Below are 27,395 nucleotides of genomic sequence, written 5' to 3'. Positions count from 1 at the left end.
ACGCTCTCCTCTTCACAGCGGTCCGTCCCGTGGCGTAACAAGCAGGTGGGAGCGTCACAGCTCCGGCGATGAGGCACCGTCTCGGCCGCCCTCACGGCGGTCCTCCGATCTGGGGTCCGGCGGCTTTAGGGCACCACGGGTGTATCCAAGCCCGGTAAGGCCGGCTAGATGTGCCTAGGGGACGTCCGGTGGACTGGAGGGTGGAGGTACAGCGAGTCCGGATGCCGGCGGGCCAGCTCTAAAATCGAGGCCCCGGCTTCGGCGTGGGGACCAGGCCGCAATCCGCGGGAGCCTCCACGGCGCTCCCCGATTCTGCGGGTCAGGTCAGTAACAAGCAGGGGGGGTCATGAAAGGGCTTGAGGGGACAGGACAGGGAGAAGGAGCGGGCTTGAGCAGCAAGGAGGGCCGGAAAGATGTTAGACAAGCAGGAGCTCTTAGAAGCTGCGACTGCTCTCCTCCATAGCCAAGCCACGCCCCTACCACAGGTATTGTTGATGTGACACTGCTATAGGAATATGCAGGTAAGCATCCTGTATGTCCAGGGAGAACACGTAGTCCGCAGGTTCCAAGGCCAGAACTATAGAGCGAAGGGTTTCCATATGAAACTTGGAAACCTTCACAAACTTGTTCAGTGCCTTGAGGTTGAGAATGGGCCGGGAGGACCCATTCGGTTTCGGGACTAGAAACAGCGGAGAATAGTACCCCCCGGCCTCTTTGAGCAAGAGGCACCTGTACTACGACTCTTGTATCCAGGAGGGTCTGTACCACGGAATGCAGAGTGTTTGCCTTTGTTTGGTCCGACGGGACATCTGTCTGGCAAAATCGATTTGGGGGTCGGTTTTTGAAGGCTATGGCGTAACCTCGAGTGACGACTTCCCGTACCCAGGCATCGGAAGTGGGTATACCCTAGTAGCCGGCCCCCCACCCTGGGATCCCCCAGGGGGAGGCCCGCCCCGTCATGTGGCAGGCTTATCGGTCTTGGCTGCTGGCTGACGGGCAGCCCAGGCTCTTTTGGGCTTCGGCTTACCAGGTTTGGAAGTGCGGGCCTGCTTATGGTATGCCTGACCTTTTGCTTTACCTGAAGGACGAAAGGGGCGAAAGGACGTGCCTTTGGTCTTCGACACAGAAGGAGCTGTATTAGGCAGACAGGCAGTTTTGGCAGTAGCCAAGTCAGCTACTATCTCATTTAAGTCCTCCCCAAACAGAATATCCCCCTTGAAAGGGAGTACCTCCAGGGTTTTTCTAGAGTCCAGATCCACAGACCAGGATCTCAGCCACAATATTCGGCGAGCCAGGACGGACGTAGTAGAGGCCTTGGCTGCTAGGATACCGGCATCAGAAGCCGCATCTTTATTATAGCGAGAAGCTGTGACAATATATGACAAGCATTGTCTAGCATGGTCAGAGGAGATTTCAGCTTCTAACTCCAAGGACCATGCTTCAATAGCCTCTGCCGCCCATGTAGCTGCAACAGTAGGCCTTTGTGCAGCACCCGTGAGGGTGTAAATCACTTTTAGACAACCCTCGACACGTTTATCCGTAGGCTCTTTTAGAGACGTGATGGTAGTGACAGGTAGAGCTGAGGAAACCACCGTCCTAGCCACATGTGAGTCTACTGGAGGAGGCGTTTCCCAATTCCTAGACAGCTCTGGCGCGAGGGGATAGCGAGCCAGCATCTTCTTTTGAGGCACAAACTTCGTACCCGGGCTTTGCCAGGGTTCCTGACGTATATCCACTAGGTGGTCAGAGTGAGGTAAAACTTGTTTAATCACCTTCTGACGCTTGAACCTATCTGGTTTCTTAGGAGGAACGGATGGCTCGGGATCATCCGTAATCTGCAGAATTAATTTAATAGCCTTCAAAAGATCAGGAACATCCACATGTGAACTACCCTCCCCATCAGCCGTATCTGAGTCAGAACCTGTGGGGTCAGTGTACGTGCTGTCTTCATCAGGCGAGGTGTCAGTGACAGCAGTGGATTTTGAGAAGACGAATGCTCGCTTAGAGGACCTCTTGGACTTAGGCGAGCGTTGGTCAGACTTTTTAGTAGTCACGGACTGGTTCAACTTCTTTAATTGAGCAGATAAATCGTACCGGCATTGGGGGTTCCATAGGGGGTGTTAGTTTATGAACTAGCGTATGCAGAAGCGTGGAAAAAGTGGCCCACGGCGGGTCAGTATGTGCCTCCGTTGCCACAGTCCCACTGGGGGGCAAGGAGCCCCCAGAACCAGAGCCCACAGCTGCTATATTCTCCCCATATGTGCCTGTGGCTTCAGCAACACCAGCAGTGTGTTCCGCCCCAGAACCGTTACCCTCAGAAGCAGACATGATATAACTTGCAGTATGAGGAAACACAGTACAATTATTAGCAGCACTATATCCCTAAACCCAAACCCCTGCGCAGTGTAGTCAGCACCAGCAGAGATAAAGGAGAGATATGGTGACTAAATCACAGAGAAAAATACGTAATACAGTATATATTTGTGAAAATCCTATATTAAATAACACCTGACACACCAAGCCCCCTCAGGTTATAGAATATAGGGATAGCAAGTTGAGTGAAAGACACGAGATGGACACCACTCAGCTATCAATGCACACACAAATAGTCACAGTTTGTACAATGCAGAAGTTATTACAGACAATAATACTGCACTGGACTAGCTTACACAGCTATATAGTCAATAGATATAACACTACACAGTAAGAAACTGGATGTATATCACAGGGTAATTGTACTATAAACCCCTGACTAAATGCACTCTTTCTTACTAACACTGACTAAAAAGGCAGGTAGAATACTTAAGTGTCATGTAAAGGCACAGCGCTGACAACCAGGCGGCTTTACATAGGAGGATTTGCCCAAGCAGTCCCAGGAACAGTGAGCTGAGGAGTAATGGCGCCGCAGACACTGACAGGGAGTGAGGAAAAGACAGAGATGCAGTTCCAGGGCGGGAACACTTGCTGGAAATGGCGCCCTGGGGCTGGGGGAGGGGCTTCAGGTCTAAGCCTTATCCCCCTTGCTGGCAAAACCACCGGGTACTGTGGGCGATATTAAAATCGGTTTTAAGAGAAAACCTGACCTGCGCCCATGCCCTGGTGATCTAGTGTATCCACAGTGTCCACCGCCAGCGCGCGCGGCCCGCCTCCCACTGACCGCGCCAGATCGCGATAAAGACCGGGTCCAGCGAGCGGGACCCAATTACCACCTCCCGAAGCGCGGCCACGCGATCCTGGAGAGCCCCAGCCGTGTGTGTCTAACATGAAGAAAAACTGAGCCTCCGCTGTAGGTACCCGGCAACCAGGGCTCGGGAGTGTACAGCGCCGCTGGGGAGAGCTGGAGCTGCAGCAGTGAATGTCACAAGACATTTACCACCGCAGCTGCCCTTGAAGTCTTCACTTTTTACCTCATAAAAAGCTTTTCTCAGGGCTGCTCCAAGCAGCCCCTCTGTTAAGTGCCTGCTTACTGCAGCACCAACTGACAAACTGAGCTCCTGTGCTGGGAGGCGGGGTGATATAGGAGGCGGCGCTGTGCATTCTGGGAACAGTCAAAGCTTTGAGCCTGTTGGTGCCTCGGATCAAGATCCTACTCTACACCCCATTGTCCAGACTTGTGGAGCCCAGTGTACCCCGCAGCAGAAAAATATATATATAATATATCATCATATGATACTATGCTTATTTAACCAACCACTCAGATGGATGATGATACCTAAACATGACGATAATCATCAAACAGACCATTACAATCTGCATTATAAAAGATGCATTGTTTGAGTTATATTTGCATGACAGAATGTAGGTTACAATATAGTAACTATAGTACAGTATACTATAGTAAGCGATACAAACAAGTTACACAGTATGTGACGATATTAATAATCTAGTATTACTTGGCACTACCACTTGTTTTTACTCATAATTGTATGCTAACTATACGCAAGCCCAAACACTGTATTGATATAATCTAATATATTGTTGTTCCAAATAAACCTTAGATTTTTTAGATTATATCTTCAGTTTACAATATTTGTGATACAATGAGTGAAAAATAATCATCTGATTATCACATATGCTACTACACAGACATAACTGATAACTGCAGGAACAGAACCACACAAAGATTTTGTTTTAACCACTTAAAAAAAAAATTCACTCACTTTTACATATTTTTATTCAATATTTTGCTGTTTACACCTTAATGTATTATATTAAATATATATATATATATATATATATATATATGTATATATACAGTATATATATGTGTATATATATATATATATATATATATATATATTAAGAGAGATTCGCTTCTGTTTGTCCATATATTTTATGACTGGCAGCCACCAGCACTGCTTTTACCTATTACATTTACCATAAATAATTTTAATTGGTTCTCTTTCACCAACCCGAGGCACCCCTGCAAGTGCCCTGAGGCACCCCAGGGTGCCGCTGCACACAGTTTGAGAACCACTGCCCTATATCCTGTTTTCCTCTATTTACTGATCTATGACATATTGTTTGGGGAGTAGCACCCCCTTGTGTACAAATGTTGTAATGGTGTGATAGACATACAATAGCGTCACTATCATGGAATAGCTCTATGGCCCTCATTCCGAGTTGTTCGCTCGCAAGCTGCTTTTAGCAGCTTTGCACACGCTAAGCCGCCGCCTACTGGGAGTGAATCTTAGCTTATCAAAATTGCGAACGAAAGATTCGCAATATTGCGAAAAGACTTCTCTGTGCAGTTTCTGAGTAGCTCGAGACTTACTCTTCCAGTGCGATCAGTTCAGTGCTTGTCGTTCCTGGTTTGACGTCACAAACACACCCAGCGTTCGCCCAGACACTCCTCCGTTTCTCCAGCCACTCCCGCGTTTTTCCCAGAAACGGTAGCGTTTTTTCAAACACTCCCATAAAACGGCCAGTTTCCGCCCAGAAACACCCACTTCCTGTCAATCACATTACGAACACCAGAACGAAGAAAAAACCTCGTAATGCCGTGAGTAAAATACCTAACTGCATAGCAAATTTACTTGGCGCAGTCGCAGTGCGAACATTGCGCATGCGCAATTAGCGGAAAATCGCTGCGATGCGAAGAAAATTGCAGAGCGAACAACTCGGAATGACCACCTATGTACTGAAAATCTAGATGTATCCTTTGCAACTCATTCATTTTCCCCTTCTCCCCCTTTTATTCAAATTAATTAAGATTAACATAATACTAGTTACATTACAAATAAGTTTGCTTCTAGTACTTTATGCTTCTAGTAATAGTATTTTTGATGATAATTATCTAAACGATGGTAGGATTTGCTTGCTCATTTTAGGCGTATATAATGTATAAACAGATGTAAATATAACCTCTCTATTAAGCACACCTTTGCTATGTCTCCAGTACAACTGATTTCTGCAGGGATCACATTTTTCCTGAGTGGCCTTCTGTTTGTCCCCGTTGTTGGATCCATAGTATGGGACTACTCTGTCACAGTGACCCTTGTTCATGTCATCACCTGTTGTGCAGGTAAATAATCTGTGTATGAATACAAGGTTTTTTTTATTTTTACACTTGCAATATTAAACTGTTAGCCAATGTGTGAGAAGGGGTCAAGGCAGCCCTTTCCCCACTCCTGTTTATACCCTTTCTATGCCATGTGCACCTGCTGCTGGTATACATACACTATATCCCAGCTGTCAATGAATCAGGCCAAAAGTCAAGAATTGCGGGACGTCAGGACAGTTCCAACTCCCACTGCCATAGCCAGGGCCATAAGGAGGGGTGTGCGGGCGGTAAGGTCACACTTCACCAAATCCCTGGTGGAAGTACCAGCTGTACATGCCCTCGGCTGCAGGCTGCCACGTCCTCTGGCTCCCAGCTCCCGCACTTTGTGGGGAGAGATGCTTTATGTCTCTCCCCTAGGGGTCTAATCATGAAGCAGTGAAAAGGGTGGAGAAGTGAGCCAGTGGAGAAGTTGCCCATGGCAACCAATCAGTATTGAAGTAACATTTATAATTTGCATACTATACAATTGTATGAAGAAGCTGATTGGTCAGACGTATGGCTGGCACTCGGGGACTAATAAGGCAATGAAGCAAATTCAGCGTTTCAAGGAGCAAACCCCTTTATCAAAACCTTGATCTTGATAAAGGGGTTTGCGCCCCAAAACGCTGAATTTGCTTCATTGCCTTATTAATCCCCGAGTGCCAGCCATACGTCTGTCCACCATGTGTTTAATAGTCGGGGCACCGGGGCATGCTGTCTGTCATTCATGAGTGCCGGTTATCTTTGGATATTATATATAACATTTGTTTAATATATCTGTGCATGTATTTATATCCGTGTGCCCCTTAGTCCCCCTTTTTTCTTTTTTTTTTTTTTAATCAAGAGCCCATTTATGGATGCCCTATAGCAGTAGTTCCCAAACTTTTTTAAATCATAGCACCCTAGAGTGTCAGAATGTTTCTCACAGCACCCCAAGAACAAAAGTTTCTAATTGAGAAGTTTGAAAAAAATATTGGCCCTCATTCCGAGTCGTTCGCACGGTATTTTTCATCGCATCGCAGTGAAATTCCGCTTAGTGCGCATGCGCAATATTCGCATTGCGACTGCGCCAAGTATCTTTGCTATGAAGATAGTATTTTTACTCACGGCTTTTTCCTCGCTCCGGCGATCGTAATGTGATTGACAGGAAATGGGTGTTACTGGGCGGAAACACGGCGTTTTATGGGCGTGTGGCTGAAAACGCTACCGTTTCCGGAAAAAACGCAGGAGTGGCCGGAGAAACGGGGGAGTGGTTGGGCGAACGCTGGGTGTGTTTGTGACGTCAAACCAGGAACGACAAGCACTGAACTGATCGCACAGGCAGAGTAAGTGTGGAGCTACTCTAAAACTGCTAAGTAGTTTGTAATCGCAATATTGCGATTACATCGTTCGCAATTTTAAGATGCTAAGATACACTCCCAGTAGGCGGCGGCTTAGCGTGTGTAACTCTGCTAAATTCGCCTTGCGACCGATCAACTCGGAATGAGGGCCATTAAGTACTATAAATTGTGTTTATATGTCATGCTTAGATTCAATTTTGTGGTGAGGGACAGGGACATGACTGGCTTCTGTTTCTCCACATATTTTATTATGGGAATCTACAAGCACTGGTTTTGCCTATTACATTGTCCTTAAATTATTTGAATTGGTCAGTGAGGTCCCAGGCTTACAGATTTCGGGTTTGTACACTCTATTTAATCAAATTCCCTGTATTAGTTAGTTTGTACTGAGTGCCAATATACAGTGCTAGAAACACCCAATAGGCGGTGTTAGTCACACCCAATAGGTGGTTCTAGACACGCCCCTCCAATCGTGCACCCCCTAATAAAATGTGCTGCGCACGCCTATGTCTGCAGGAAGAAGCGGAGAGCCATGGAGATCATGCCAATCTCTCGGACGCTTGAATACCCTGATATTGCTTCCCATATTGGTATTGTCCACTCTTCAGCAACTTTTATGGTGAATAGAATGGTACGATAGGGAGATGTGATATATTGGGACTGCGTGTGCTACAACTGTATGGATACAGAAAAAAAAAAATCCCTGCCTCTCTCTGGACTGTGCCCAAATTTCTTCCTGACTTTTGCTCGTTCTTATAATTCTGATACTTTACAATTGGGCTAAGGACAGTTAGGGAGCTTTTGAGTTAAGCACTTGAATATTTTGCTGTGTTTTGTGGGGTGTGGTTGGCCTGGAGCTTTGCTTCTCAACTTGGATCAATCCAACCCTGCTGTTCTGCACAAAAGTCCACTTGTGGCATTCCTAAACTCCCAGAATTGGAGACTTGTCCTTACGGTTTACTGTTTTAATGCACACATACTGTCAGCGTCCGGAGTCTTACCGGTACGCTGGGGCCGCGGGGCTGGCTTCCTTGGCGATGTGTGGCGGATCCGTGGGCAGCAGTAGCGGCGGTGAGGGGGTCCGCTCGTGGCGTTGGGACGCCGCTACAGCAGGTCGCTCTTGCTGAGCCGTTGCTAGGAGACCAGGGGCAGTGAGCATTGTGGCTTTGCAAAAAGGTCTGCATTACTGGGCACCGCCATGTTGGAGACCAAGTTTTAAGCATAGTTCCTGTTTCCTGTTTCTTCCAGCCAATCCAGGGGAAGCTCTCCCTATAAAAGGGGGCTGGCTTAGGACAGGGATGCCAGTGCTTCAAGTTACAATCCTGTTGTAGGTGCTTTAGCCTGTGCTCCCAGGATTCCTGCTGTATTCTGGTTCCTCCTGATCCTGTTTGGTCGGTTCTCTGTTGCTGCTGCAGCCCTGCCGTCTCTAGCCTGTTACTGCCTGTGGAAGCGCTCCTAGAAAACCCGGTCCAGTAAGACTCTTTGGGCACAGTCGGCCCCGGGTCTTCTGCCTCGTCTTTCAAGCCACACTCCACAGATCTCCTTCACCAGCCACGCCTTTGTACTACCGACCATAGCCTGCAGATTATTATCTTCAGCCTCGTTTAACAAACCACAGTCCACAGTCCTTGTCTCCAGCCACGTCTTTAACCACCATCCACAGTTCCACAGTTCATCATCTACAGTCTCGTCTTTCAAATCACAGTCCACAGTTCTTCGCCCCCTGCCACGTCTTTAACCATCGTGCTCCAGCCTCGGTCCTCTACCTCAGCCCTGTACATAATAAATACTTTCCATTGACTCTCAAACCCTGCCTACGTTCTTCATTGCTCCGTGTCCCATGCGAAGGAACTATATCCAGCCCCCTCATCTGGTTCATTCACAGCCTGCTACCTCCTCGGGCAAATCCCAGCTGCCGGATCCTCAAACTTTGCTAGATGTGACAGTAAGCACTGGGCTCATGGATTCGACAGGTGATCAGGCCTCAGGAGGGGATTCAACTGCAGATATCTGGTCTCGCTTAAATAAGCAGGAGGCCACACAATCTCAAATCGTGCAGTTCATGCAGAGTATGTCCGAACGTCTCGATTCTCTCTATGTTGCCATCACGGCCCCTCAAGTATCTACAGCTGCTCCCACATTAGCACCTCCGGTCCCGCTTCCTCCTGTACCAGTACCACTCCAAGGTTGCATTTGCCACCTCCCAGTAAATTCGATGGGAATCCAAAACAATGCCGCGGGTTTCTTAACCAGTGCGAAATCCAGTTCGAACTACAGTCTGCCAATTTCCCATCAGCACGAACCAAAGTATATAATTTCTTTACTTACCGGGCAAGCATTGGAATGGGCTTCACCATTGTGGGAGAGGATGGATCCCATCTTAGCTAACTATCCAGAATTTGTGGCCACCTTTCGAAGAATCTTCGACGAACCGGGCAGGACTTCTGCCGCCTCATTGGAGATCCTGCGCCTGCGTCAGGGCACGCGTACGGTCAGTAAGTACGTGATCAAGTTTCGCACCCTTTCCTCAGAACTGAACTGGAACGAGGAGGCTCTCATTGCAGCTTTCTGGAGCGGTCTCTCCGAAAAGATCAAAGATGACCTCGCAACTCAGGACGTACCTGATAAGTTGTATAAATTAATTTCTTTATGCAATAAGTTAGACCTAAGGTACAGAGAACGCTGTATGGAGAGGTTGCGTCAGATCGTCCTAAGCCTAGAGTTGTTCTTCCACCAACACCATCATCACCAACTGCGGAAGAACCCATGCAGATTAATCGCTCCCGCCTCTCCAATGAAGAACGTCAGAGACGGCGACAAGGGAACCTCTGCCTGTATTGTGGTGCATCTGATCACTTTGTTAAAACTTGCAATCTACGTCCTGGAAACGCCCGCTCCTAGTTTGTGCTGGAGAGGTAAAGCTAGAATTCTCAGAATTACATACCAAGAAAGAGTCTGTCCTGTTAACCCAATTGGAGCTCCCTTCTTCTTCTCTTCTCATCCCTGCACTACTTGACTTACGTCAGCTCTGGTCAAATGATCTGGAATACAAACGGTTCCTTTGGATCGTACCATTTCTGTTACCGCAGTGGATGGAAGTTATATCCCTGAGGGGATTATATCCTTTCGTACTTTTTCTCTCAAGATGAAGGTCGGAGTTCTCCATTCAGAAAAAATCTCTTTCCTTGTAATTCCTAAAGCCTCTCATGAACTAATCCTAGGGTTTCCATGGTTAATCAGACACAACCCCCACATAGATTGGCAAACTATGGATGTTCTCTCTTGGGGACAAGACTGCTTCCAGAACGGTTTACCTTCAGTTAGACCTCTCTGTTCTTCCAGCCCTTCCAGCCTTCCTGTGGAGTACCAAGCTTTTCAAGATGTTTTCAGTAAGCATGGGGCGGACACCTTGCCTCCGCATCATACTTGGGATTGTCCCATTGAGCTAGTACCCGGTAAGACTCCTCCCCGAGGACGAATTTACCCTCTCTCACTTCCCAAGACACAGGCCATGTCGGAGTATATCCGGGAGAACTTGGAGAAAGGGTTCATCAGGTCTTCTAGCAGGATTTTTCTTCGCCAGAAAGAAGGATGGGGGGTTGCGGCCCTGTATTGACTATAGTGGTCTCAATGACATAACAGTTAAGAACAGATATCAGTTACCTTGATTCCAGAACTGTTCGACCGTGTTAAAGGAGCTACTGTATTTACTAAGTTGGACTTACGGGGGGCCTACAATCTTATACGTATTCGCCCAGGGGACGAATGGAAGACGGCATTTAATACCCGCGATGGCCATTACGAATACCTGGTAATGCCTTTTGGCCTATGTAACGCCCCAGATGTCTTTCAAGAGTTCGTTAATGAAATCTTCAGAGATCTTCTCTACGACTGCTTGGTAGTGTATCTGGATGACATCCTCATTTTTTCTAGGGATGTGAAGACCCATCGGGAACAAGTCAAAGAAGTGTTAACTCGTTTACGAAGGAATCAGTTATTCTGTAAGTTAGAGAAGTGCACCTTTGAAGTACCCACGATTCCATTCCTCGGTTACATTCTCTCAGGGCAGAGGTTACAGATGGACCCCGCTAAAGTCCAGGTGATTCAGGCTTGGGCACTTCCAGCTACCCTTAAAGGAATTCAACATTTCCTGGGGTTTGCTAACTTCTACCGAAGATTCATTCAAAATTATTCTTCTATCATAGCTCCTATAACCGCATTAACTAGGAAGGGAGCCGATCCTGCCAAGTGGTCTCCTGAGGCTTTGGAAGCTTTTTCATCTTTAAAGGAGGCCTTCACGACTGCTCCAGTTCTTTGACAACCCGATCTCAGCCGTCCGTTCTTGGTGGAGGTTGATGCCTCTACTGTGGGAGTGGGAGCAGTATTATCCCAGCTTTTCGAGGACAAGAAGGTCCATCCTTGTGCGTTCTTCTCGTGAAGATTCTCCCCCGCTGAACAGAATTACGATATTGGGGAACAGGAATTACTGGCAATTAAGTTGGCCTTTGAGGAGTGGAGGTATTTGTTGGAGGGAGCTCAGCATCCAATTTCGGTGACCACGGATCACAAGAACCTCCTGTATCTACAGTCAGCCCGATGTCTGAACCCACGCCAAGCAAGATGGGCACTCTTCTTTACCCGTTTTAATTTTAAACTCAGTTACCGACCAGGTTCCCTCAACAAAAAGGCAGATGCATTATCTCGCTCCCTAAGTTCAGAAGAACCCTCTGACCGTTCAAAAGAGCAATTTATCCTGGAATCCACCTCTTTTCTGCAACTAATACCTCTCCACTTCCTCCTCCAGGGAAGATCTTCGTTGCACCAAATCTTCGCAAAAAACTTCTTACATGGGCTCACTCCTCCTCCTTCATGGGCCATGCGGGCGGTCATAAGACACTTAAATTCATTCAGCACTCCTACTGGTGACCTCATCTCAGGACTGACGTTCAGAAATTCGTAGCTGCCTGTCCAAAATGTACTCAGCATAAAATCCCAAGGGTCCACCAGCTGGGTTACTCCATCCTTTACCGGTACCACTAAGACCATGGACGCATATTTCTATGGACTTTAATACAGATTTACCTACGTCTGGTGGGCAGACCACCGTATGGGTCATAGTTGACCGATTCTCTAAAATGGCACACTTTGTTCCTCTGGCTAATCTTCCATCTGCATCCCAGTTGGCAAAATTGTTTATAGCAGAGATCTTTCGACTCCATGGTCTACCACAGGAAATCGTGTCTGATAGAGGTCCTCAATTTGTGGCCAAGTTTTGGAGATCCCTATGTTCTGCTCTTGGTGTGAAATTGAACTTCTCCTCAGGATATCATCCCCAAACGGATGGTCAAACAGAGAGAGTGAACCAGGATCTGGAGACTTTTCTGCATTTATTCATGTCCTCCTCACAGGACGACTGGCTTGACTTCCTCCCATTCACAGAAATTGCCCATAACAATCTTTATCACTCTGCCACAAAATCTTCTCCATTCTTCATTAATTATGGTTACCATCCAAGAGTTCCTGACTTCCAACTTCTGCCTACGCTCGAGGTTCCTGCCGCAGAGTCAACACTTCGACAATTTACTGAAGCCTGGAGACAAGTTCACAAGACTTTGCTCAAGACATCCAAGAGATATAAGACCTATGCAGATCTGAAACGAAAAGCTGTACCAAGCCTTAAGGTAGTAGATCGGGTTTGGGTTTCCACACGTAACCTAAGATTAAAGATTCCTACAACAAAGTTTGCTCCCAGATTTATTGGGCCTTACCCAATTGAAAAAGTGTTGAATCCTGTGGCTTACAAAGTGAAATTACCTCCGCAGTTGAGAATTCCTAATGAATTTCATATTTCTCTCTTAAAACCATTGGTACTTAATCGGTTCAGAGCCGCTGTGCCTAAATCACCCAAGATCCAATCAGCACATGGAGACGAATTTGAGATTCACAAGATCCTCGATTCTCGCAGACGTTATGGTCGCATCCAGTACCTTGTTGATTGGAGGGGGTATGGGCCAGAGGAGAGATCTTGGGTAGATACAGAGGATGTCCATGCTCCAAGACTTCTTCGGACATTTCATGCCAAGTTTCCAACTAAACCACATAGGTGTCCGGAGTCCACTCGCAAAGGGGGGGTGTACTGTCAGCGTCCGGAGTCTTACCAGTACGCTGAGGTCGCGGAGCTGGCTTCCTTGGCGATGTGCGGGCAGCGGCGGAGGTGGGCTGCTGCGTCGGATCCGTGGGCAGCAGTAGCGGCGGTGAGGGGGTCCGCTCGTGGCGGCGGGGCGCCGCTACAGCGGGTCGCTCTTGCTGAGCCGTTGCTAGGAGACCAGGGGCAGTGAGCATTGTGGCTTTGCAAAAAGGTCTGCATTACTGAGCGCCGCCATGTTGGAGACCAAGTTTTAAGCTTAGTTCCCGTTTCCTGTTTCTTCCAGCCAATCCAGGGGAAGCTCTCCCTATAAAAGGGGGCTGGTTTAGGACAGGGATGCCAGTGCTTCAAGTTACAACCCTGTTGTAGGTGCTTTAGCCTGTGCTCCCAGGATTCCTGCTGTATTCTGGTTCCTCCTGATCCTGTTTGGTCGGTTCTCTGTTGCTGCTGCAGCCCTGCCGTCTCTAGCCTGTTACTACCTGTGGAAGCGCTCCTGGAAAACCCGGTCCAGTAAGACTCTTTGGGCACAGTCGGCCCTGGGTCTTCTGCCTCGTCTTTCAAGCCACACTCCACAGATCTCCTTCACCAGCCACGCCTTTGTACCACCGACCACAGCCTGCAGATTATTATCTTCAGCCTCATTTAACAAACCACAGTCCACAGTCCTTGTCTCCAGCCACGTCTTCAACCACCATCCACAGTTCATCTACAGTCTCGTCTTTCAAATCACAGTCCACAGTTCTTCGCCCCCTGCCACGTCTTTAACCATCGTGCTCCAGCCTCGGTCCTCTAGCTCAGCCCTGTACATAATACATACTTTCCATTGACTCTCAAACCCCGCCTACGTTCTTCATTGCTCCGTGTCCCATGCGAAGGAACTATATCCAGCCCCCTCATCTGGTTCATTCATAGCCTGCTACCTCCTCGGGCAAATCTCAGCTGCCGGATCCTCAAACTTTGCTAGACGTGACACATACTATTGCCTAAATCATCTTGCCTGTTATAACATTGCTTTTTGGGTAATGCGAGTTGCAATTTGATAGAAAAAAATTGCCATTGGTCCTTTTGTTGTGTACAACTTTGCGCTAAAATCATATGTCCAGCCTGAAAAGGGTTGGGGTTGGGATACCGGCGGCTAGCATGCAGACACCAGGATCCTGGCTGCCATAATGCCGGCAGGGGGCGAGTGCAACAAAGCGGAAGTCCAATAAGGCTTTCTTTATTGCAGAGTGGTGCAATGTCATGCATTCCGGAAATGTTCCGTCCAAAAGAGTCTGCATGGACAGATGATGAGTTACACAACAAACGTACCACAACAATAAAAGTAAAAGTTATAACAGAGTAGGATGCTACAAACATGTCAAGTACACTAACAAAACATCTGAGTGACCACTTTGAACACCCACATGTCTTGGAAAGTCTGACAGTAGAAAACTATCATATTTGTACAGGACCTTCAACCTCAGAAACTATGTTACTATGTTACCTGGCTGGGACTAATAATGAGCACTGGCATACTGTATATGTGTGTATGTGCTGACTGATCAATTGCATATTTCTGTATCTCTTTTCTAGTTACTCAACAAGTTCCTGTCATATGGCAATGGTGGCTGCAAATAGGTAATGTCAGTAATATCAGTTATTATGTATGGAAGTGGTGTTTTCTAGCTTCCAAAAAATATTGAAATTAAATACTGGTACACCCATGTGGCCTGAAGTTTGCTTAGGTCACATATTCCATCCCATTATACCTTACTTTGTCCCAAATAGGGTAACAACCTTTCCTGTTATTAATTAATTGCATAAGGAGTCAAAATGGTGGCAAAATGAGAATGGCAAGTTAAGTTTTGGATTGTCAAAAATGAGTTTTCTTGGGAAAACTGGAAAACATTGGAGCTCTACCTAGTACTTCCATGTACCCACTGACACCTAGACAGTCATTCTCAGTGTCACCATTGGAAATTTTTATATGAAATGCTCCTATTCATAGAATGCTTTTTGTTTTATAATGTTAGAAGCCCTGTCTTATAAGCAGTAATAGGCAGGAACTGTGAGGGTCAGGGATCCAGTGAAGTTAGGACTTTTGATAAAGGTATTCAGTTCAGTAGTAGCTTTATTAGACTCAAGTGTATGAACACCAAATGAGGTGAGGGAATGATGGGATTGGAGTGAGGGGGGGTGAATGACCATAAAATATACCACAAAAGCACTATTTACAATCAGAGTAGCACAGTGTGAGGTAACATAGTAAATGCTTTCATCTCATAAAAACAAACAGAGTGAAGCGCTGTCCATACAGTTTTAATAAATACAAATATTTTATTCAACAATGATACATTCCCAGAAAAGATATCTCTAATGGTGTGTACACATGAGGAGATATTTTCTTACGATTTTGACTATATAGTCAAAATCGTAAGAAAAGTTAGTGCAGATCACAAGGTGAAAGTCACCTTGCGATCTCGATTCGATGCCGATGCGCGGTCGGCATCGCAAGCATAGATAGACTGTGCAGGCAAGTCAATTTTGACTATCTCTATAGAAGAGATAGTCAAAACTGACACTTAGCCAAAATCGCACATAGTATCGCAAGCACACTCATTATGTGCTTGCGATGCCGACCTAGCCCCTATCCAGGGCCGGCTCCAGGCACGTTCGAATTGAGCGGCCGCGCGGGGCGCCACCCTTAATGGGCGCCACGCGCTGGCGCCGCCATTTTCGTTCCTGGAGCCGGCCCTGTGCTGCGCTGCGCTGCCCGGCCTTAAACTATTGTGTGCTTACAAGCTGTGCGGCGCTGGCATCTGACGCACATAGCGCACACCACCCGCACCGCCGCCACACCGCCCGCGGCCCTGCGCCCTCAGACAGCAGCACTCCTCCCTCTCCCAGGGCAGCAGGTATTGGGGGCATTTATGGATGGCATTATGTGGGGGCTGCACTGTGGGGTCATATCTGCACTGTGGGGGCATTAATTTATCTAGCACTGTGCGGGCATTTATTTATCAGGCGCTGTGGGGGCATTTATTTATCTGGCACTGTAGGAGCATATCTGGCACTGGGGGCATTTATTTATCTGGCACTGGGGGCGTTTATGTATCTTGCACTGTGGGGGCATTTATGTATCTGGCACTGTGGGGGCATATCTGCACTGTGGGGGCATTAATGTATCTGGCACTGTGGGGGAATATCTGGAACTGGGGGCATTAATGTATCTGGCACTGTGGGGGCATATCTGGCACTGGGGGCATTAATGTATCTATCACTGTGGGGGCATATCTGGCACTGGGGGCATTAATGTATCTGGCACTGTGGGGGCATATCTGGCACTGGGGGCATTAATGTATCTGGCACTGGGGGCATATCTGGCACGGGGGCAATAATGTATCTGGCACTGTGGGGGGCATTAATGTATCTGGCACTGTGGGGGCATTAATGTGTCAGGCACTGTAGGGGGCATTAATGTATCTGGCACTGCAGGGGCATATCTGGCACTGTGGGGGGCATTAATGTATCTGACACTGTGGGGGGCAATAATGTATCTGGCACTGTGTGGGCACTTATGCATCTGGCACTGGGGGCATTTATGTATCTGGCACTGGGGGCATTTATGCATCTGGCCCTGTGGGGGCATATCTGGCACTGTGGGGGCATTTTTATATCTGGCACTGTGGGGACATATCTGGCACTGTGTGGGCATTTTTATATCTGGCACTGTGGGGACATATCTGGCACTGTGGGGGCACTTATGTATCTGGCACTGTGGGGGCACTTATGTATGTGGCACTGTGTGGGCACTTATGTATCTGGCACTGTGTGGGCACTTATGTATCTGGCACTGTGGGGCATTAATGTATCTGGCACTGTGGGGGGCATTAATGTATCTGGCACTGTGGGGGGCATTAATGTATCTGGCACTGTGGGGGGCATTAATGTATCTGGCACTGCGGGGAATATCTGGCACTGTGGGGGGCATTAATGTATCTGGCACTGTGGGGGGCAATAATGTATCTGGCACTGTGTGGGCACTTATGCATCTGGCACTGGGGGCATTTATGCATCTGGCACTGGGGGCATTTATGTATCTGGCACTGGGGGCATTTATGTATCTGGCCCTGTGGGGGCATATCTGGCACTGTGGGGGCATTTTTATATCTGGCACTGTGGGGACATATCTGGCACTGTGTGGCCATTTTTATATCTGGCACTGTGGGGACATATCTGGCACTGTGGGCACTTATGTATCTGGCACTGTGTGGGCACTTATGTATCTGGCACTGTGGGGGCATTTATATATCTGGCACTGTGGGGGGCATATCTGCACTGTGGGGGCATTTATGTATCTGGCACTTTGGGGGCATTTATGTATCTGAACTGTGGGTGCATATCTGGCACTGTGTGGCCATTTATGTAGCTGGCACTGCTGGGGGGCATGTCATGTGTAGCTGGCACTGCTGGGGGGGCATGTCACGTGTAGCTGGCACTGCTGGGGGGCATGTCACGTGTAGCTGGCACTGCTGAGGGGGCATGTCACGTGTAGCTGGCACTGCTGGGGGGCATGTCACGTGTAGCTGGCACTGCTGGGGAGCATGTCACGTGTAGCTGGCACTGCTGGGGGGCATGTCATGTAGTGTTCCCGCTAGGCGTCTGTGGCTAGGTAATGTGTCTCAGTGCTCTCCCTGGTGCAATGTGTCTCAGTGCTGTGCCTGGCGCAAAGTGTATAGGAGGTTCTACCTGGTGCAGTGTGTATTAGCTGCACTACTGTGTGGTGTAATGCAAATTGCCACTATTATGTGGCTACGTACCTTCCCCACAAAGTAACTCCCCTTAATTTTTGCTGCGCGCCTTCGGCGCGCACTGTCCATGCTTTGGCATATAGGTATGGGAACAACAAGCAGTATGTACATCATTTTGCCCTCCTAACTTAAAAATGTGCCCCCCCCTGTGATCAGCACCATGCCCTAAAAAGTGAACACTATCATGTGTAGCTGGCACTGCTGGGGGGCATGTCATGTGTAGCTGGCACTGCTGCGGGGCATGTCATGTCTAGCTGGCACTGATGCGGGGCATGTCATGTGTAGCTGGCACTGATGCGGGGCATGTCATGTGTAGCTGGCACTGATGCAGGGCATGTCATGTCTAGCAGGCACTGCTGCGGGGCATGTCATGTGTAGCTGGCACTGCTGGGGGGCATGTCATGTCTATATATTTACAGTTTGATGATATGAAGTTACGAGGCCACGCCCACTTTTCCAGAGGCCATGCCCACTTGTCCGGGAGCGCGCACATGGGGGGGGGGGGGCGCTTTTACATTTTCTCGCTCAGGGTGCTAGTAGGCCTGGAGCCGGCCCTGCCCCTATAGCATAGTGAGAATCGGGCCTAGCCCAAATCTCACCGTGTGTATGGGCCTTAAGCATAGAATGAATACAGATCTATATATATATATAAATGCGAAAGCCCTCACTCACTCACTCACTCACTGACATGATTGCACACCCTATTTTTAAACATATTAAGAGGTGCTACCATGCTAAGGCTTCTAGTACCATGCAGGCCAATACTGATGCACATTCTAAGCACTAAGAACACTGATAGTAAAAATAAGTTTGATAAACTCTTACAATTAACATAGAGTATAAGTAAAGTTTTTAGCACACATTTGGGCAAAGATCTGGGCCCATCCAATGCCCAAGCGAACTTCATCATATGGGTCCCTAACGGCTCTAATACTATCATATTATATAAATGAATCTAGGTCCTACTTCAAATAGAGCCCTTATTAATATGTGATCTGAAATGTGGGAACCTGTGCTAATTAAAACTTCTGTGGGTAGATGGGAGGGGTGCCAATACCAGATTGAAGGAGACTTACCTTCAAGTGTGCAATATATACACAAATATAGAGGTAAAATTGGAGACGGGGGACGGACGACTGGATTGCACTCCCTATTTTTAAATATATTAGGAGGTGCTACCATGCTAAGGCTTTTAGTATCATGCTGCTGCACACTCTAAGAATTGTATATGCACCTTGCCAGTAATAACTTTCATTAAAACCCCCCTGTATTTAAAACACACAAAGCATGCCTTGCTAACTATGCGTAAACTGCAGCTAAGCAGATCTATGTAATGTGTGGCCACAGGGTAGTAGGAGGTACTGATACACACTTCCTAAATCTGCTTAGCTCCAGTGGCTAACAATAAGAACTAATTACATACTTGCCTACCCCCTGGCTCCCTGGAAAGGTAGACAGGTGTCCCGGATGCGGCCTCAACCGCGCAGACCCCCCTTTTGCAGCCTCCCCTCATAGTGAACGTTCCGGGGAGGCCAATGGCGCGAATCATACTGAATTGCATCATCGCAGTCCCGCCCCCGCTAGTCAGTGCCAGTAATCAGTGCATTGACTAGTGGTGGGCAGGGCTACAATGATGCAATCATTCATCCATACCCATGTGCCGCCCACCAGCGATGAAGCCATGCCCTCTGTAATACTGACCTGGTTGCCCCCTCCCACATAGGGCAACCAGAAAGCCGGTAAGTATGATTACATATACTTAGAATTACTAGGTTTGCTACTACTGGTGCATCTTAGTCTAATCCGCATTTTTTTGTCAAAAAACGACATCCCATGCTAAAGTAGTTGCGTCAAACTTCTGACCCTGTTGGGATTTCACTGTCGGCATTTTGATGGGTGTCGGGATTCCAGCGTCTGTATTCTGACTGCCGGGATCCCGACAGCCGGCATCTTAACAGCATCCCCATTTACCAAGTGACAGTCTGGCCCTGTATATTATTCATGAATTTGATGGGAGTGTTCATTAAACATTGACTCTTGTTTTTCAGGCTGTGGATTGCTTCTTATGATATTATCCGGCCAAACTCTTGCATACGTCACATTCAGAAGCTCCTTTCAATGACAACGATCATCTAATACTTGAAAACAGGCAATATTGTTTCAATTAAAAAATAAAGTATGAAAACATTGAGGTAAAATGCAAAACATGACTGTGTACCTAGAAAAGCAACATTTCTTTTTTTACTTATTTGTAAAGAAAACCAGTGTAGAGATATGCATTAAATCTCCAACTGAAAAGAAGTGACAGCATTTGTTTTGTTTTTTGAAAAGGGGAACATAAAGGACGAAAGGGAAACAAGCAGAGCAAAAGCTTATGGAAAGACAGTTTGAAGGGGATAAAGGAACACTCCAAAATGGATGGAAAATAAATCTGGGTGAATGCCTCAGATTAGGATGCTTTTTTTTCTTTTCAAGTTGCCAGTATATACAGGGTGAGGCAAAAAACTCAGATTTTAAAGGTTAACAAAAAAGGCATGGTAAATGCTATTCAAAATGTTAGTACATAATCTAAAAGTGCATGGAATACAGTTTATTTTGTATAGGATATCGTCCAGATAGTGGCCTTCATTCGTCATTTCCGGCATTATTGCTGCAATTTCTTGACAAAGCTCACTTTCATTTGTTTGGCTACGTTAACAAGCAGAAATTTAATTACTGGGCAGAAATCATTCCTCATCAGCTTCATGAAATGCCTCTACACAAGCAACGGGGCAATCTAAAAGCTGAGGTCTACAGACATCAACCAAAACCATTAATGAACTGAATGTACACCAAGAAATAATATTATATTTAAAACCAACTGAAAATAAACTGTATTCCATTCACTTTTACATTATGTACTAAAATTTGAAATAACATTTACCATGCCTTTTTTGTTAACCTTTAAAATCTGGGAGTTTTTTGCCTCATCCTGTATTTATATTTTGTCCAAATTAGTAGTTTATGTTCAGATCGCCTAAATATCTCTGTCTATTTTTAAGATAGTCAAGTGTTTTCTTCTAATGAATGGAGTAGATCAGACCAGAGGCGATTTTGTGACTTCGGAAACCATAGACTCAACAATATCATGTCTACCTGCCTGGTTGTGTCACTGTTTTAAGTTACTGTATATGGATGGCATAGACCCCTTGCAGACGCGGATTTGGGGGGGGGGGGGGGGGGGAGGGGTTCCGACTGCCGGGATCCCAAACTTTGGAATCCAAATCCAGTTTGGAAAGCTCCGTAGTGTGACAAACAGAAGGAAAACTTTAAACCCATCTCGCAATGTAAAAGTGATCATAAAACTGAACAGAAAGAAAAGCTGGGGATCAGGGCTACTGGCGACACTCCCAAAAACAAAAACGACAGTAGGCAGCCACCTCATGGGTGTGTTGGAAGAGCTACTAATTTAATATATTGAGAGTTAGATCCAACTCATTGATAGCTGTTTTTTAGCGCAGCTGTGCCTGCTCAGGACCAATGCTGAATTGCTCTGATAATTTGGTATCCATTGCCACAACTTGTGGCGAGTTGGATACTAAAGTACTGGGTGCCAATTGTTCTCTTGTGGCTATTTCTTATACATTCTCTTAAAATAGGATTGTCAGAGGCATCATTGATTCTTGTGGCAATTTCACTAGTGCGGATGAGGCCTCAGTAAGTGTAGAGTGGGAAATGTATCTTGTTAACTAAAAGTGAGAACAATACAAAAAGCCACCAATTAGTGTTCAATGAAACACATATGTAGGCTGGGTCCACACCTTAACAATCTCGGCACGATATGTAGTCTCCAGCCAAATCGGAGCAAAATATCATCCGGAACTTAGTGTGTATGCCCGATTGAGTGCCCCTGCGGGTCATACACAATATCTATTGGCTGGCCTTGCTGCACGGCCAACCAGAAGATATTGCATACGATGCTATGTTGCCGAATCCAGCATGACATGGACCAGAAGATATTGCATACGATGTTATGTTGCCGAATCCAGCATGACATGGACCAGAAGATATTGCGTACGATGCTATGTTGCCGAATCCAGCATGACATGGTACACTGTGCCGTGTGCCGGACCATTGGGGTGGCAGGTGTGACGTCACGCAGCCGCCGCGGGCTGGGGAGCGACGAGTAGTTTCTGGCCAGCACGCTAAAGCTGCGCTGGTCGGTAGCTACTCTTGAAGTGCAAAGGCATTGCCGCTGTGCGATGCCTTTGCACTTCTGTGGGGAGGGGGGCGGCACTGACATGTGGGGCGGACTAGCCCTGTGCTGGGCGTCCCCCCCAATGTCAGTGTGAATGATCGTAGCTGTGCTAAATTTAGCACAGCTACGATCAACGCAGAATGACCCCCATTGTCTCTAGTGTTGATATATTTTGTGGTGTTCAGCATTCCTTCCACGATCTGAAAAAACATCCAACACAGGCAGCTGATATCAGTGATGGCTCCTACCTGGGTCTAGGAAGGGGGTTGCCGCTGGCTGGGTCCCAGCACCTGCACAATGTAGCTGACAGGCACCTGGACCAGCACATGTATATCAGCAGGACTGCATATACACAGGGCTGGTTCTAGACCTTGTGGCGCCCAGGGCGAAAGTTTCCTTCGGCTCCGCCTCCACCCAATATCAAAGGCGTGCCCCCATAGGGGCGTGGATTCATAGGGAAGGGGCGTGGCCGCGGTTATGCCCCCTGTAGTTATGGCCTTAGTAGTTATGCCCCCAGTAGTTGTGCACCCTGTAGATTTGATCCCAGCAGTTGTGTCCCCTGTAGATTTGCCCCCAGTAGTTGTGCCCCCTGTAGTAGTGCCCGGAGTAGCTGTGCCCCTTGGTTTGTGCCCCCTGTAGTTGTGCCCCCAGCAGCACCGCTAACAAACACTAAAAAAAACCCAAAACAATAGTCACCAGCCCCGCTACTGTTTCCCGTCCGCTGCTGCTCCTCTCTATGGGAGAGACATCATGACGTCTCTCCCATAGCAGCGCCGCACAGACACTAGAGGTCAATTACACACAGCCCATGGCGCTTGCTGCAGACGGGGAGAGGGGTGCAGGCAGCGAGGTGTGGGTGGGCGGCAGGCGCCCGCGGGCCATAGTGCCCCGGGCGCCTGCCCTGCTTGCCCGTGCCTAGAACCGCTCCTGCATATACGCAAAACTCCGGCTCTTATGGACTGCATCAGATGCAGCCCATAGAAGCCGGTTAGGGCTGCCCAAAAGGCAAGGCGCGTGCTTTCTGTGGGTGCTAAACACAACCCGATCTGGCTGTAACAGAGGGAGAAACACCTTCCAATGGGATTGTCTGTCCTCTAAGTGACTAGCAGATAGGACATTCAATAGGAAGTCACAGTGAAGCCAGTGCAGTTACGGCATGCATCTGGCTCACTGACATGAGCTGAGGTGGCAAATTTTACTGTGAAGGCTGCAGTCCTGCCCCATAGGTAAAATCCGTCACTGGCTGACATACATCCCCAGACCATGACTTTCACCAGACGCTTCACAGTCACACTTACACACTCAGGACAACATACTTAGTGTGGAAAGGATAAGGGATCATAAGCGAAAGACTTGTGCAGCATATGTAGAGAATATCAATAAATACAGATGGAAAGAAACTAAATTTGCATTAATCTGTAAAAGTAATTAAATACATATACAGAGGAAAATGGGATACAGTATAAAAATGTTTCACAATTCTGAAGTACTTTTGGCAGAAGATCACAAGCTCCTTTTCACTTCTGGCTGTTTTAGATTGAAAGAAATAGATCTCAAAATGAATTCTGTGGAGCACTCTGCTTTAGCAGGGATTTCAATCTTTGTTGTTATTTCAGAGAAAGATAAGAAAAATCTACCTACTGTATATGCTGAAAGTTAGTGTCTGGAATGAAACAATACATGTGAGGATTTTCACATGTCTAGCCCAGATAGCGCATTCACTCATGCTACAGTAACTTCACTTTGGGCCTAATTCAGATGTGGACGGAGTTGCTATTGTTGGGGGTAATTCAGACCTGATCACTGCTGTGCGTTTTCGCACAGCGGACGATCAGGCATAAACTACGCATGCACCGCAATGCGCAGGGGCGTCGCATGGGTACAAAGCGGATCACCGCTCAGCGATGGGTTTGTGCGACAGATCCGTTCGCACAGGCGATTGCAAAGAGATTGACAGGAAGAGGGAGTTTGTGGGTGTCAAATGACCATTTTCAGGGACTGTCTGGAAAAACGCAGGCGTGTCCATGCATTTGCAGGGAGGGTTCCAGACGTCAATTCCGGTCCCGGACAGGCTGATGTGATCGCAGCAGCTGAGTAAGTCCTGGGCTGCGCAGAGACTGCACAAAATCTATTTGTACAGCTCTGCTACATATGCGTTCGCACACTTGCACAGCTAAAATGCACTCTCCCTGTAGGCGGCAACCATCTGATCGCAGCATTGCAAGAATCACTTGCTAGCGATCAGGTCACAATTAGGCCCATTGTTGCTTTCTTGGAAGCAGCAGTGACAGTGTATGGTGATGCAGCAGGATGGTCTATTACAAGCAGACACCTCCTGTTGCAGTAGTGATCGGACCTGTGTCCTAGGATGCAGCATCGAAACACTGAACTCCCCCTCGAGCGACTTGCGGCACCCATGGTGCCACCCTAGCCCCCTGTTGCAGATGCTGGGAAATTTCCGTGCAACCTTTGAGATCCCTGTCCTCTTCCCTTCCCCATAAACAGCGGCGACACACCTCTATTTGGAGAAACGGAGGCTGTCGTCGCCCCCAAACGATATCAGGTTGTCCGTGATTGTGTCACAGGACGATGTTTGTGCACGAGCAGGGCGGGTCCTGCGCATGCACAAAGTACCGATAATTGGTACTTTGCGGTGCAGGGTTCACCTCTGACCACATCTGAATCAGGCCCTTTGTGTCTAGCCTAGCCCCTATTCACTCACAAAGGATACAGTATGACCAGCCAGTCACACCTCCTGTCTAATATTAGTTAATAACATTAAGGGCCTAATTCAGGTTTGCACACAATGCCGATGTTATCGACAGACTGCGCATGTGAAGCAATTGCACTGCGCACACTCCAAGGTACCTTTGCGATGCCACTCACAGTGAGCTCTTTAAAGCAAAGTGATTGACAGGAAGGAACCGTTTGAGGGAGGTAACGGGGAATGACAGGAGTCGATGTTCCTCGTCATTGCGTCGGTGCTGCGTATGTGTACACAGGTGGCTCCGGTGGGCATCTATATTATTTTCTCGGCAACAGGTTCACCTGCTATGATTAGCAATTCCGTAGCCTAAAAAATTGCAGCTGTGTAGGCATAAGTGTACGAACATTTATTTATTTATTTCCAATTATTTATATAGCGCACACATATTCCGCAGCGCTTTACAGAGAATATTTGGCCATTCACATCAGTCCCTGCCCCAGTGGAGCTTACAATCTATATTCCCTACCACATGTACACACACGCACACGGGTTGATTTTGTTGGGAGCCAATTAACCTACCAGTATACCAAATACAAAGTAGGAGAGATGTAACTTGTGCCCTGTAGCCGCTTTGTACTCAACCCCCAAAGAACACCACTCTTTGATACATATACAACACAAACAAAATGGGGTGGTTCACAAGCGCTACAACACGGATAAATCAAGGCCTCTGTAAGATTGTCTTAATGTTCAGGTAAGTATCCTCTCGACCAGGTTCGCACCTGTGGACTGACCTCCTCTCATTGGGGGGAAAACATAGAAAGGTTTCTTTAGCACCACCTCGAATACATTCGGTTCCAGGGGTTATCCTCTCCCTCAGTGTGGGTGCTCACCTTACTACAGGTCCCTATGTGCCTTGAAAGGTATCTTTCTTTCTGAGCTTCTTATGTCTTTTTGTGTTCACAACATTAGGGATCACCCTTTCCCTCCAATAAGACGCTCACCTTGAATATGGGCCCTATGTTCCTCGAAAGGTTTCTTTTACTGTGTCCTTCCACCAGACTCTTCTATAAGGCCTTGTAGATTTTTTTCAGGATATTTATTTTTCCTCAAATATGAGATCCATTCAGAAAAATATATTAAAATTTTTTATTCCACATACATCTCCATCGATGGAATACAACATACAACAATAAAAAAGCTGATTAAAAAATCACCCTAAACAGACGGACTGGGTTTTTCCTTCGACACTCCCCTTAGAAGCCGGTCGGAGGAATTCCTCCCAAGACAATATAAGTCAATATCCCCGGTTTTAAGGCCTCCATATTCAAGGTGAGCGTCTTATTGAAGGGAAAGGGTGACCCCTAATGTTGTGAACACAAAAAGACATAAGAAGCTCAGAAAGAAAGATACCTTTCAAGGCACATAGGGACCTGTAGTAAGGTGAGCACCCACACTGAGGGAGAGGATAACCCCTGGAACCGAATGTATTCGAGGTGGTGCTAAAGAAACCTTTCTATGTTTCCCCCCCAATGAGAGGAGGTCAGTCCACAGGTGCGAACCTGGTCGAGGGGATACTTACCTGAACATTAAGACAATCTTACAGAGGCCTTGATTTATCAGTGTTGTAGCGCTTGTGAACCACCCCATTTTGTTTGTGTTGTAACCTACCAGTATAGTTTTGGATTGTGGGAGGAAACCGGAGTACCCGGAGGAAACCCACGCAAGTACTGGGAGAATATACAAACTCCACACAGTTCGGGCCATGGTGGGAATCGAACCCGTGACCTCAGTGCTGTGAGGCAGTAATGCTAACCATTACACCATCCGTACTAACATGAATTAGGGGTTAATTCAGATCTGATTGCTGGGCTGCGTTTTTTGCTGTCCTACTCGCCTACAGGGGGAGTGTATTTTCGCTGTGCAAGTTTGCGTTCCTATGTCTTAGCAGAGCTGCTAAAAATCAGTTTGTGCAGTCTCTGCGCAGCCCAGGACTTACTCTTCCAGTGCGATTGAATCCTGCTGATCAGGGCCAGAGCGGACGCCAGACACCCTCCCTCAAAACGCTTGGACACGCCTGCGTTTTTCCAGACACTCCCTGTAAACAGCCAGTTGACACCCACAAACGGCCTCTTCCTATCAATCAACATATGTACACAAGTGCGAATGTATCCTTCGCACCATCCTGTCACTGACTGGCGATACCCGTTGTAACTGTCCGACGCACCTGCACATTGCGGTGCATACACGTGCGCAGTTTGGATTGGATTGCCCGCTGTGCGAAAACGCACAGCAGCGATCAGATCCGATTTACCCCCTAAGTAAGGGAATGATTGTAGTAAGACCCAAAGCAGTGGTCATGGCAACCTGCAGAACTTTGATTACACCTAAGGGGATTGAGGGCACACAACTCCCTTAGGCAGATGCTGAACTTTGCTCCGCCATGTGCCTATGTATTAGTACTATAATAAATAAGAGTGTAGAGAAACCGGGAATAATTACGCACCAAATTGCAGCTGAATAAAATACACCATGACCCTCAGTACACACCTGTCTTAAGCTGCATACACACCAGACCATGGGTATTAAACATGTGGCCCTCCAGCTGTTGTGGAACTACACATCCCAGCA

General features: G+C 47.3%; 1 protein-coding gene across 1 annotated transcript in view; it reads left to right on the top strand.

The window, feature by feature from the left end:
* The window catches only part of TMEM244 (transmembrane protein 244), a 54,342-nt gene extending 34,239 nt beyond the window's left edge, over positions 1–20,103 (top strand). Inside the window, exons 3-5 of the mRNA XM_063957204.1 lie at positions 5,399–5,524; positions 14,603–14,647; positions 19,869–20,103. Of these exons, the coding sequence (XP_063813274.1) occupies positions 5,399–5,524; positions 14,603–14,647; positions 19,869–19,942 (245 nt within the window). The 3' untranslated portion in view covers positions 19,943–20,103. The remainder of the gene's footprint in view (positions 1–5,398; positions 5,525–14,602; positions 14,648–19,868) is intronic.
* The last annotated feature ends 7,292 nt before the right edge of the window (positions 20,104–27,395 follow it).

This window comes from Pseudophryne corroboree, chromosome 2, assembly GCF_028390025.1.
Source record: "Pseudophryne corroboree isolate aPseCor3 chromosome 2, aPseCor3.hap2, whole genome shotgun sequence".
Taxonomy (NCBI): Eukaryota; Metazoa; Chordata; class Amphibia; order Anura; family Myobatrachidae; genus Pseudophryne; species Pseudophryne corroboree.
The sequence above is the reverse complement of the archived record's forward strand: the minus strand, read 5'-3'. Positions and strand labels throughout refer to the sequence as shown.